Source organism: Monodon monoceros, unplaced genomic scaffold (genome assembly GCF_005190385.1).
Source record: "Monodon monoceros isolate NGI ecotype Baffin Bay Population unplaced genomic scaffold, NGI_Narwhal_1 Super_Scaffold_3, whole genome shotgun sequence".
NCBI classification, from domain to species: Eukaryota; Metazoa; Chordata; class Mammalia; order Artiodactyla; family Monodontidae; genus Monodon; species Monodon monoceros.
In genome coordinates, this window is record NW_021703780.1 from 69,683,382 (window position 1) to 69,696,910 (window position 13,529).

Here is a 13,529-nt window from a genome sequence, read left to right on the forward strand (position 1 = left end):
CACTTCAAATTACGTAACTTTTAACCAGCTCTCAAAACCCTCATTCATTCAGTGTTTAATACTAAATGGAACATATCAGTTAGCCTGCCTGTCTGCCTGTTAAATTACTATGCTAGTTAAAATCGTCTGAGCAAATGCACACAGACAGATTTTAAGTACAGTATCTCATGGCCTTCAATTCCTTTTAGCTACAGATATCAAATTCACCTGCCACAAATTAAATAATTGAGCTTTGGTTACTGGAATGTAAGCTCATTAACCGGCATTAATAAAACCAAACATATAGAATGATGTTCTTAATATTGTTTTGATAAAACCCTTTAAGTAGAAGCAAGTGTAACAAAGATGAACCATTATGAAATGTTTTAGTAAGAGGTTTTAGATTTTTTTTAAGTAAAAGCATAATCTTATACACAAGGGAAGGAGAATATTATGTTCTCGTATGAAAATGCACGGTTGGGAACTGTTAGTTCCTTCCGGTGTGGGCATAATGACTGGCAGTTAGAATACAAAGCAATGAAGATCAAACTGGAAAAGGGCATACTGGGGGGAAGAATGCTATGCAAGACAGAGTCAAAGGCTCTCCTTTGGGCTCAGTTCCTAAAAGGGTTCTCAGACTATAGGGAGTGACAGGGCATGTCCCTTTTTACCCCAAATAACCATGATGGTCCTTACCTATGGAAGCAGATTTCTAAGTGGGATTCCAAACTCCTTTGGTTCCACAAGAAGCTACTTTATTCATCTACCTATTCATTTATTTACTTATTTATTTGTTCATTCATTTCCTTCACTCATTTTACTAAAATGAAAGCTTGATAAGGGCAGACATTTTTGTTTTTCCACCTAGAACAGTACCTACCACATAGTTGGTGCTCAAGAAATATTTATAAATTTTTGAACTAACTCATCCTTTCATTCCTCAAATGCAGGATTTATAAAATATGGAAGTACAATCTAATTTTGTTAAAAAATAGAGAGCATTTGTAAAGGTATATACCAAAATGCTACCAGTATCCACCTCCGCATGGTAGGATCGAGGTGGTTTTGTTTTTAAGTTTTGCTTCTCTGTTTCTTTTTTTTTTTCTAAAATGCACACTTTTACCCAAACAAATATCTAAAAGGCTGGCTGGCCTGTGGATGGGGCTCAGGTGAAATCTATGTAGCTCTGAAACAAAAACCAAGACAAGTGGGACGATTCCATGGAAGGCCACTTCAGTTCCATCTAAGGACAAATGAGCTACCTGCATGAGCCGTGGAACATGAACCACCACCTTATGAGCCCGTGACTTCCAAAGGAAGTGGTCTTCACCAGGGCCTGGTGATTTCCTTATTAGTCATTACGTGGACAGGAGTCTGGCTTACGTAGGCTGGAAGGTTGGACCCAGCTGCTTTCCAATACTAAAACTCCGTGCCATTTGATTTTGCAACGAATTTAACAGACACCACCTCTTATTTCAAAATCCCCTTTTATGTTTCAAAGCACTTTTACATATGCTGGTTTACATAATTTCAGTTCAGTATTTAAAAAAAAAAAAATCCTGTCCCTATAACAATACTATAGAGTAGGCAGGGCAAGTATTATTACCTCCATGTTACCAAAGAAAAAACTGAGGCAACCAGAGAGTGATCTCCTTTAATGTTATGGTTCAGTTATAAGACCACATCTTCTTTCTCTTGACTCAAGGCCCCGTCCCTCTTTCCTCTAACACCACAGAGCCTCTCCCTTGCTACCAGGGCTGGGAAACTGGGTAGACTTGCCTAGAGCTGCTTGCACAATGCCTGTCAGTTGAATGAAAACCAACAGCGCGTGGCACAGAGTGACAGCAGGTACAGTGATACGTCCAGCTGACTGCTCCCACTAACTTACACTGATTTGGTTAATGCCAAGTAACCAATATGTCAACTCAGCTTAAAAATCAAGATTGACCAAACCATTTGGTTGACTTGAAGAGCTGAAGAGGCTGATAAAGCTAATTGGGGTTCTCAGTCAATGTAACTGCCCTGCACCTGTGTCCCCATAGTCCTGGGAAGAAGCCCACTGGTAAGTGGGGCTTCTAGGCCAGTTAAATAGTGAATGAGGTCCATATTGGGCTTAATGAAGCAGGGCTTTGTTACTGTTACCAAAGGAATTAATAGGAATTTTGTATTTATTTTGCAGTGGCAGCAGATTAATAAGCACTTGGGCAATAATGTGGCAATTCACCAAAAGAGGTCTTAGTTAGGTGCTATCTGAAATCATGAAATTAAGTAGGAAAACATACACACGGAAAAAGTTTATATGTTTTAGAAAAATAAACCCAAGTTTTAGATAAATGATACTCTTCACAAAGTATATTAAACAAATGACATATTTTCATTGGCTGATAGCGCCATTTACACACATATATCATTTTCTGTGTGCCAAGCCCTGCTCTTAGTGCCTCTCCTCACAACCACCCCACGAAAGTCATCATAGTTGGAAACTGGAGGGTCAGCGTTGTTAAGGTCATTTTCCCCCAAGTCACACAGCCACCAAGTGGAAGCAACAGGATTTCAACCCAGCTCTGATGACTCCCAAACCAGCATGCTTCACCATTACTTGTTCTCTCAAAACACTGAAAGTATATGCTCTTTTTATAAACAGGAAATAATGAAAGTTTCCTTATAACGGCATAATAAATCACTCCAGGAGCTGTAGAGTTAACTTGGGAACAGCTGCAGAACAACGAGAGAAACGAGGCTGAACTTGACACATAACAACACACAAGGAGGCAGAAGCCGGATAAGTGAAAGAGAAAGAATAAAGGCTGATGGAATCAATGTACTGGTATTATTAATAAATTAGTGATCACATCGATAATGTCACAAATGCTTGAAATACTTTTCTTCCTAAGTACATAAAATCCAATCTCCAGCATTCAATCTATTCATTGCTTCAACAAACAATTACTGAGCACTGTTCTAGGCAGCATAATTACTGCAGTGACTCAAACAGACAAAAGTTCTGGACTTGGTGGAGGTGACATAAGCTCCACGAGAAAATGAGGTAGTAGAAAGGGAGGCTGATTAGATTTTGGTTTTAATCCTGGCCAGATGTCCTTAAGCAAATTACTTGAAATCTCGCCGAGTCTCAGTTCCCTCACCTCTAAACTGAGGATAATAATATCTGTTTTTATTATATCACCTTTTATTAGGAAAAATGAGAGTTTGTAAGTGGAAATAAAACTACTTATTCTTTGGTCTTGGAGAAACTGAGGTAGTTGACGAGGAATAAAAGTTTTGTCCTCGTTATTAAATCCTTCAAAATATTTCATTCCATATTTTCCATGATCTAAGCTTCCTGGGTTTAATGTTAACCATGTGTAAGACTTGCAGGGTCAGGATAAGGTTATTCTTCCATACCTAGCCACCAATTTCAAAGTCTATGTTACAGGCTTAAGATGCCATAATTCTGTACATTTCCCCTTACTGTGGAAGGAGGTTGGATTTAAATTATATTTTAGTGATTATTTCATTTTAAAACTTACAGAGGGAGATGCTGCTTCTTGCCTATTTTTTCAGAAACAGATCCACAGCAATTGATTACCTCTAAAATCTTTGAGTAATTACCTTTACTATGTTTTTCCATGGTGATATTGTTTCATTGTAAGAACGAAATAAAAGCTAGGTGAAGACAGGTGTGTCACAGGCCTACAGGAATGACCACTGCCCGACAACCAGCTGTACCTTATTGATTAAATCAAAGACATTTATTCCAGTCTCCCCTCAGCCCTTACCTACCCAAGGAGACAGGGGGGCAGGGGGATTTCCAAGCCTGTTTTTATCCGCCCAGCAAATCAGAGTCCTGCTTTCTAAACAAAGAGGTGCCAACCTTGAGACTCTATGAACACCAACACAAGCCAGGCATTGTACACAAGTGAAAAGAATATAATTAGCAAAGTTATAGTCACAATTAGGAAATACCTCCTCAGAAAAGTTTCCACTTAACTCTGAGCAGGACTTAAATTACCATTGTGCTTAACAAGGCCTCTGTCCCTTGGCCAACTCAGACCTTTTCGGCAGATCTATTAGTGCCGTCCACAAAACACAGAGGCACAAAACCTAACGTTGGATTTTTTTTTTTTAATAACAGATGTGAGACATGTGCAAACTGGGACGTGGAAGCTATAATTCAAAAAAAAATAAGAAGCGTAGTCATGGAAATAACTAGTCGAGTGTTAGCTAAATTATTATTTCTCCAAGCTTTCTTCCTCTTCTCCAGCCTTCCCTTTCTCATCCCTACAGAGAAGTTAGACAAGAGAGAGTAGGAAAGCAAAAATGGGTACTCACTTCATCTCCAGGATCTCCTCCAGCTGTTTTCTCCTCTCTATCCGGAGGTTGGCCAAGTGTGCTTCTTTTTCAGCCAGAGACTGCTGCGTGGAGGCAAGGCGAGCCTTGGTGGCGTCCAGTTCCTGTCTGGTCTTCTCCAGGGCATTCATCAGTTCCTCTATCTGTAAAGCACATGGAACGCAGTGTGTTATTTCTCCTCCATTCAAGCACAAGGCACTTCGTGCTAGCCTATGTTCTGACCGTAGACACAAAGGAATCAAAGCCATCCTTGAACTGGGCATTGTATCTTGGCATCCACTCTTTCTCTGTCACTAGTTAAAAATAAATATTTCAAACACAAGAAGTGTCCAAATTTCTCAAGGTCCTCATTCAATTGGATTATCCACTAACTTTTATAGAAACTGTTTAATATATTTATTAGAAGTGGAGGGAGAGTGGCTTGACCCAACTTCAACCTGTTTGGCAAACATCTCAGATACTGCCTCACTTCAGTTGGCTGAAGGCAACACTCAAAACGCACTTTGCCCGGCACAATATACTTCTGTGTGTAGGCCCCAGAGTATTCTGACAGGAAGTTATTCTATGTGTTTCAAATTCATTCATGTTTTAACCTATCAAAGCCTTGTTTGGCAAAAGCAATTTGGTGTCCAAAGGGCCTCAGGGGCCTCCCTCTCACCTCACCTCCCTGTTTCACATTCAGGAAGCAAGGTTTGGCCAAAGGTAAACAGAATTCCAGCCACAAAAGGTTCAAGTTTGGTTTGCCCCTGAAGTTTGAGAGGGTTCTAAACTTGAAATAAATGACATGTAACTTTTATAGGGTGCTAATACACCATAGAAATAAGCCAGACTATCAAATATCCAGGGTTTTCAGCCAGGTCCCAAAAAATTGGACCAGGGAGCCCCCAAGGCAAGGCCTTATCCTCCCCAAACCACTGGAGGCTTTTAAAAGCCAACACACAACAATGAGGGCTGATGTTTATGGTTTTGTTCCAGAGACTTCCGTGGAGCAAGCTGGTGAAATGCCATCTCTTGCACAGATGCATGCTGCATCCACCCTGCTGATTTAAAACCATGGTTTCAGGAAGTTTCTAGGTTCCAGGGTTGATGTTTGGGTCACCCCTTCCAGCTGAACTTGGCAGAATGGGATCATCTATCACCAAAGTCAACAGAACGCCCTTCAAAACTTGTCAATGATATGTTAAGTTCCAATTCATAAAGACTTTCTACACAATTTCTGCAGTTTTACATGGAATGTATTCAGAATAAGCATTATAGTTCACATCCAAGGTAAATTACAGGATTTTAAGATTCAGGAAACCCTCCATTTTGCCCTGATAGAAGGAGGAAACTTGATGGCCATGTAATGTAAATAAAAGCCAAAACCAAAACCAGTTTAAAAAGCAAGGAACATAAACGATAACCTATGAAAGTCACAGAATTACACAGGTTTAATTGTAGGATAAATAGCATTATTCTTTAACTTCAGAAATATACAAAATTTAAAAATTAAAAAGCAATTAAACTTTTTCGTTTCTCATATAAGTTCATAGAATATCATAAATAAAACTAGAAGCAATACTTGATGAGGCGGAAGCAGAGGTGGTTTTTCTTCTTTTATTTTGTCTTCTTTTTTCCCCTACTATTGAAATACTCAGTAGCAGTGTTTAAAAAATATATATTAGTATTATGGTCATTCCAAGTGTGCCAACTCAGACAAAATCTGCCTGACCCTCCAAATGGGATGGCCTTTGTCCTCACGACCCCGTTTCCTTTCACAAATTGTTCTTTATCCCAAATGTACTATTTATCTCAGAGAAGAGGGAGAGTGTTGAGGATTCTCACCTGCTGAATCTCTTTCTCATTAATTGAACTGACCTGCTTGCAATCTACAGACACAGTATGCTACTCAGCTGGGTTTCCAAGCTCTTAGTTCACCTGCCACCTGACTCCTTAGGGCAGGCACTAACTAGTTTTATATTAACTCAACTTTAACAATTACACCTTAGAGTAATGACTTGCAGGCTTCCCTGGTCATTTCAGCAATAATCACATGGAGAAAACCTGGACACCTGAGAGATGTAATGCAGACTTTCTTTGACTGATGGAGATGCTTTTGGCTTCCAATGTCAATAATTCTTAGTTTGAGGTGAGACTGCTATTTTCAACACCTTGGAAGCAGAATCTCAAAACAGCTTCCCAGGCCAAGGCCTTTCACTCCTAATTCACCTGACCACTGAGGACTGCACACTGGACCACCTGGGGCACTGGCCTCAGATACACTGTTCTAGTCTTCGCACAGCCACTGTTTCTACCTGTAACTTTGTGCAAATAAGCACTTGATTCTTGGCGTCTCAGTTTCCCAGATGATGCCCATGGTACCTCCTGTGTTAGATGATCTAGAGTTCTGCAAACTGTTTCCTTTACTACCAAAACAGGAGCATTAGAAAGCAAGAAATGTTTCCCCCGCCATGGCGGCCATCAGGGTGGTTCACAATATTCTAGTTCCCCCCTTTCCAGGCACATGGTAGGACAACACTTCCCTCTCCCTTTAAGTTGGGTGAGGGTTTGGCCAAGAAAATCATTGTCATTTCCAGGTAGAAGCATTTAAGTACTAGCAGTCAACCCCAACCTTCCCTTTTCCCTGCCATGATGAGCATAGAAGCATGTTTCAGATGATGTCTCCTTCAGTCTGAGTCCCTGAGGGACCACAATGAAGCCCAAGGCCAACCCACATCACATAAGCAAGGTATACACCATTGTTGTACTACACCAAGAGATAAGGGGCCGTTACCCCCAGCTTGACTTGGGCTGTCTTGACTGATGAACTGTCACACTTCTTATCAAGTGCTCTATAACACCTGCCTCCATCTCCCCCCCCCCACCACCAGTCCCCTCTCATCAAGAGGAAGTGCTTCTTATTCTTGCTATCCCATGGAAACTCTACCTTTGCAGGCCACTGGTACCCTCCTTCTTGCCATATGTCTTTCCTTAATGTGTAGTCTGCACAGCTAAACAGTTCCCCAACTTCTTCCCCTCATTTGAAGTAACATTTTAGCTGGCTATGTATATGAAACTTATGCCTTAAAAACTACCAGATTTGAATCATGTCTCCATCACTCACTGTATGACTGACACAAGTTCCTTCATCTGTTTCAGCTTCAGTTTCTTTATCTGGAAACAGGAAATTATGTTGCTTATTCTATTAGATGTTTATGGATAGTAAGTGAGATGATGTAACCTATACATCATTTATTCTAACTGATATCAATAAAATAACACTTTTTCTTATAATAAGGTACACTCGTACAGAATCTAAAAGATACAGATATGAAATTTTTAAATGTTTCTTTTTATTTAGGTTAAATGACATTCTTTTTAGCTGAGATCACCCAAAATCCCACCACATGGAGATAAACACTCTAAACAGTTTGTTTTAATTTCCCCATCTCTCTCTTTCTCTACTTGTGTGTATGTATAATTGAGATGCTATATATAATTTTCTAAATAGTTTTAAATAAATGTATCATTAGAAAGTTCTCCTTCTCATTAAATAGTCTCTCTGAAACATGGTTTAATGGGTGAGTGGGGCTGTATCCATTCCCCATTTTCCTAAAAGCCAACCCTTCCCTTGGGCTCTCCGAAGCTCTCCTAAATTAGTGATCTATCTCCCCTGTTTCTTTTGCAAATTCTTCACCTTCCTGCGGTCCATAACTAGACCTTTCCCCTTATGACTCTGTCCCAGAGACATTTTCCTCATCCATGTGGCTCCTCAGAAGGAGGATTGAGATTTGTCTCCACAGCTCTCAACTCTGATACTTTTCCAACCTTTGTCTCCTTTTATTCACTTAACATCTTTCACATATACTGAACCAACCATTGATTACTTCTGTTTGGATGTCATAATATCACTTTAAACTCACAATGATCCATGCACACATAACTAAAACCAAATCCCTCCCAGCCATCCCAGCCCTCCCAACCTGCCACTCCCTAACACATTGGTAGCCCTGACCTTTTCTCAGTCACTCATGTTTAAGATCTCAGAACCACATTTGTCTCTTCCCTCTTTTATTTTCTATTCATCATCAAGTCTTGTAGCTCTGTTTTAGGAATACTTCTTGGACCCATCATCCCTTTCTACCATTATTTTTGATGCTTCAAGCTTGGATCCCTTCCCTTCCCACATTTCTGATAGGATTGAAAATAAGTGGGTGTGTTTGTGTGTATTCCTAGCCTTTGTCTCTACCCCTACCCTAAATAAGGACATGGCTTTGCCTGATCAGCTTCTCCCCTACCAGAGTTATCTCTCAGCCAGTTCTGTGCCTGGATTTTAGGAAATGGGTAGCAGAGTGAACCTGCAAAACTGAGTGCAAAAGTATAATACTTTTAAGGGCAGGCTACAATGATTTATATCATAAAAAGGAAGGAGATACAAGTGAGAAGAGAAAGAGGAATAATGAGCCTGGAGACTGGGGACACAGAGGTTTTGTTTTGTTTTAAGGGCAGAATAAGATAATTGAGAAGGAAGAGAAAAAGGGAAGGGGAAAAAAGTTGCTAGGAGTTATTCCTGGGGTCCCTTCAATGTTTTCCAAAGATACAGATTGAAGGTTAGACTTCCCTTTTGATTTTTTTCAGCTGTTTTGACTGTGTGTCTCAATGTGACTTTGAACTGGGCCCTGTGGATTTGGGATTCAAAGACGTCTAACAGGATTTACTGTTACAACTCATCTCCCTACTGTCAGGAAAATATGCCTAAACCATCAATATTTTGTCAAAAATATCAACTGGTCTGGTTCCAGTATCTCAAGGGGCTCCTGAGATACCCAAAGTAGTTGTCTTCAGACTGTGTTCCCTAGTGCACCAGGGGTTCCAAAAAGGCATCTGGGGGCTGATAGATCAGTGGAGGGGGAGGAGGAGTGTGAATGAGCAGAGATCTCCGTCCACTATCTCACATTCAAAGGGAGTCGTTCTACTTTGTTTTATAGATAGCATTCCACTTAAGATTTAATTTGAATTTTTAAAATTTTAAGTATTTTGAAATACTGAGAATGGTTAAAATCATGGATTATGAAAGCAGACTGTACTAATAATACCTGCTTTACCACTTTTTAATTATAGAGCCTTGATAAAGTGTCTGAGTTTCCTCATCTATAACAATGGTATGTCTCATAAGCGTTACTGCAAGTATTAAATGAAGCAATCAAAGTAAAGCTCTTAGTGCAGGGACTGGCAAATATGAAAACACTTAGTACATTCTTAACGTAAGAGATAAGCACAGCATAGTGGTTACAAAGAGAACTTAGGAGCTAGCCTACCACTAACTATGTGTCCTTCTGAGTCAGTTATAAAAGTTTTCTGAGCGCAGGTTTCTTCCTTGTGATGTGGGAACGTAGCTCAAAGGGGTTTTGTGAAGGTTCAACGGGTTAACGTGTGTGATGCCCTAAGAACAATGCCAAGTACTTGGTGCCACAGAAGTGTCAGATCTTGTTAATAAAGTGCCAGTAAGTATTCAACCCATTTTATGTTTGCTTATTACTGAATTCAAGATTTTGTGCTTGGTGTCACCTACCGTCAACCACACACACACACGTACACACACCCCTGGACTGCCCTATACCAACCCCTCCAATTACTGAAATCGCCTCTCCTTTAAGGCTCTGCCACAGGGCCCTGGCCTCCTTCACGGGTACAGTGATTAAATCTGGAGCTCTGAAAACAGGCAGACCTGGATCAAGTTTTGGCTCCACCAACAGGATCTCTGTGACCCTAGGACAATATTAACCCAATGCTTCCTAAACTCTGTTTCACCTTTGAATCCTTTAGAAAGATTTTTAAAATCCTGATGCCACGGTAACACTCCTACCAACTAAATTAAAGTGTTTGAGGGTAGGAGTCAGGCATCAGTATTTAATTAAAGATGCACATGATTCCAAAGTGATGCCAAAGTGCAAACTTGTCTGGGAACCCTGGACATTTGCTGACCTTTCTCTTAGCCTGAAGGTCCTCCTCTATAAAATAGGGAGGAGACAGAAGCTACCACACAGGATTGGCATGAGTATAAAGGGAGATAATACCCATAAAGCATCCAACCCTCTCTGCTAGAAACCCTGGAAGTGTCCAGTGTGTGACAGTTACCACTGTCCCTAGTATGGGTTCCTGGCCACATGATTTTCACCCAACCCAAGTGCCTTCAGTTCTTACCGTCTGCACCTGACTTTCTCCCACCTAATTAAACACCACTTCACATTTCTGCACAACTATTTCATGTGTGTGCTTAGTTGCTACAACTGGATTGTAATCCCCAGAGGGCAAGGACCACATCTCCGCTCTCTTTGTGGGAGGCCCTTCAGCCCCGACACAGAACCAGTGTCCACACTCAATAAATACCTGAGGAATGAGAGGAACGGGTATGCAAAGATGGGATTCTGAAACACCTTCCTTTGACCCACTTAGTGCAATGATGGATGAACTGTAAGTCTGAACTTGATACTTTCCTACCCCATCCATCAGTGGTCCCCTTGCCATCCTCACCAAATGCCCTTCAAGTTCTTGCTCTCTGTTTGCCTCAGGCACCTTCTCTTTGCTATGGGGACAAGAGGGCTCAGTTACTCAGCCCCTGAATGGATGGAACCCCTATGCTCAGTGCCACCCCATCAGCCACCAAGAGCACCCAGGAACCCGTGAGTTTCTAGGTGGCACAATGAAAACGTCCCAGGCCTTGAGCTGAGGTCGAAGCAAGCAGCTTTTAATCCTGCTCTGCATTCTACTCGCTTTTTGCCCGGGACCTGGGAGACGTGCAGTCCTTTCATCATTCCACCACTTCGTCTCACTGGGCGTCTCCTACGTGCCGGGCATTCTGCTAGACGCAAGCAACAGGCTCATCCTCAGAAGCTGTCTGGTTTGGCAGGCAAGCTTGAATCAAACAACTTTTTAATTACAATAGTGATATAAAAAAAAAACCCAAAACCCATTAAAGGAAAGGACTGAGTGATGAGCAAGAGTTAAACCAAAGCCAGTCTTGCCCGAGGCCTCACGGCCCACCTCCCTAAGGCAGGTAAGTGGGAGCGGCCTGCTGAAGAGGAGGGAAACAACATGTGCTGGGGGGCCCAGGCTGGGCGCCATGTGGTTCTGTTCATTAGGGAATTGCTACTTGAAGCATCACAATGATTATGAGCCAATAAACACTTCTGAGAAGTCCAGCAGGAAAGCAACCCACGTGTCTCTACTCAACACAGCACTTGCTTATTTTGGAAGCATATCTATTGATAATTCACCCGACAATAATATTTCCTGGGGGTAAAAAAGTATTAGAAAGGCTGTCTTATTCCTAAAAGGCCATCCTTGATGAAAAGAGATTCACAGCAACCTCAGAAATCTTCTATAATACTTAACATGTTCCACTTAAAAGAATTTCCTAAAAGGTCCCCAAATATGATAAGACTGGAATTCTGATCCTATATCTAGAAAACTAAGATTACATTTTTTTTTTTTTTTTTTTTTTTTTTTGCGGTACGCGGGCCTCTCACTGCTGCGGCCTCTCCTGTTGCGGAGCACAGGCTCCGGACGCGCAGGCTCCGGACGCACAGGCCCAGCGGCCACGGCTCACGGGCCCAGCCTCTCCGTGGCATGCGGGATCCTCCCCGACCAGGGCACGAACCGGTGTCCACTGCATCGGCAGGCGGACTCTCAACCACTGCGCCACCAGGGAGGCCCTAAGATTACATTTTAAAATATATATTGGTTTGGTGTTACATATCTAGAACATAGTAATTAAAGGTTTCTTCAAGCTAGATGACTACTTGGTCTCACCAATTAAACTAAACAAAAACCCCTAAGTAACTGTGTGTCGTTTCTGATTTTATTAGTCATCCTATGTGGCAGATTATAAAAACTCTCTTATAAAATGGTTAAGGTACAAGGACTATTCAAATGTATTTGAATAATTCTTAACTCTGTACACTTTAAGAAAAATGAAGCTATCAAACGAATTTCTAAAGAGTCTAATGCTTACACCCAGCTCTGGAGAAACTGTCAAAACTTTTAAAGTGAATAGTGGAGCTTTAAAACAATAAAATAAAAAACCTGTCTAAGACCTTAAATCATTAACATGTGTCGACTTAAACTTACACATACATTTGTGTTGTTTAACTAAATATCTGAAAACCAGCTTCTCTCTCAGTTATCTGCCAAGAGCCCCACTCCCTGTTCTGTGTTTCTTCCTGACACGTGGCAACATCCAGTGCTTTTCAAGAGGCTCACTTGGCAAGAGCTGATCTTCAAATATTTTGATAAAACAGTTTGTTTCTTAAATTATATGTCAGTATTGAGTTAGTATCTATTTTGTGTTAATGATGTGGAATTTTAAAACAGCTTTTAGAACCATATGTTAAAAAATACACAGGCTCTTCTGCCATTCCCCTTAACCATCCATCCTAGTTTTCTGTCTTCGCTACATCCTGAGTGCAAGAGGATGGTAGTTTTCAGTCTGCACCAGAACACAGAGCCAAGGAAATCCCCGTATCCCAGGTTACAGCAAAACTGGAATGTGAATTGGTCCTGTGGGAATAGCTGGGACTTGGCCCAGCTCTGCTCTGGGCACAGAGGAGGTCACACTAAGATCAGAAGGTAAAGATAAACGCTGAAACCCTCCCTCCTCAAGAGCAACAACTTCTTAGACAGTGATGCTGTGGGCCGAAGGATCTGTTAAAACAAGGACTACTAATCTTATTTTTCCAATTCCTCTTATCTGACATTTCTATCTCCGCCTCCCTCCCACCTCCCCACTGCTGCCTTAGGGTGACACCTTTTGGAAAAGGTTGAAACTGAAAATCCCCAGATTGCTTTCTGCCTGGACCTGGCTACCCTTAAGATTGTGTTTGGGATTTGTTTTTTCCTCACTGAAGTTAAACTTCTGGGAGCTTTGCTTAAAAGTGTCATCTCTGATCCTTCAGCTGCAAACAAATACCCACATCAAGTGCGGGTGTTTGGGCTTGAGCTCTTCGATTCTGACTACAATTTAAACTCCCCCTTTTCCCCCTACTCCCCCAAGGCTTACTGACAAAATTTCACATCACAATAAAGGATGGATGGAGAAGAAATGTGTAAAATACATACATTCCGACTGAACAGATTCCGTGCTGGAGTACAGATGAATAACAGTTTCTCCAGAAGGCCCTTGAGCACTCTTCATTCCAGATCGGATTTGGCTCAGTGGAACCTCC

The 13,529-nt window shown here is 41.3% G+C and overlaps 1 protein-coding gene across 2 annotated transcripts in view; it reads right to left on the reverse strand.

Annotated features, from left to right (window-relative positions):
• ERC2 (ELKS/RAB6-interacting/CAST family member 2) overlaps positions 1-13,529 on the reverse strand; it is a 961,347-nt gene that overhangs the window by 393,514 nt on the left and 554,304 nt on the right. For both annotated transcript variants that reach the window (XR_003796722.1, XM_029242971.1), the window contains exon 14: positions 4,309-4,469. Coding sequence is in view for 1 of the 2 variants with exons in the window: in XM_029242971.1 (XP_029098804.1) it covers positions 4,309-4,469 (161 nt within the window). In the remaining variant the exon portion in view is untranslated. The remainder of the gene's footprint in view (positions 1-4,308; positions 4,470-13,529) is intronic.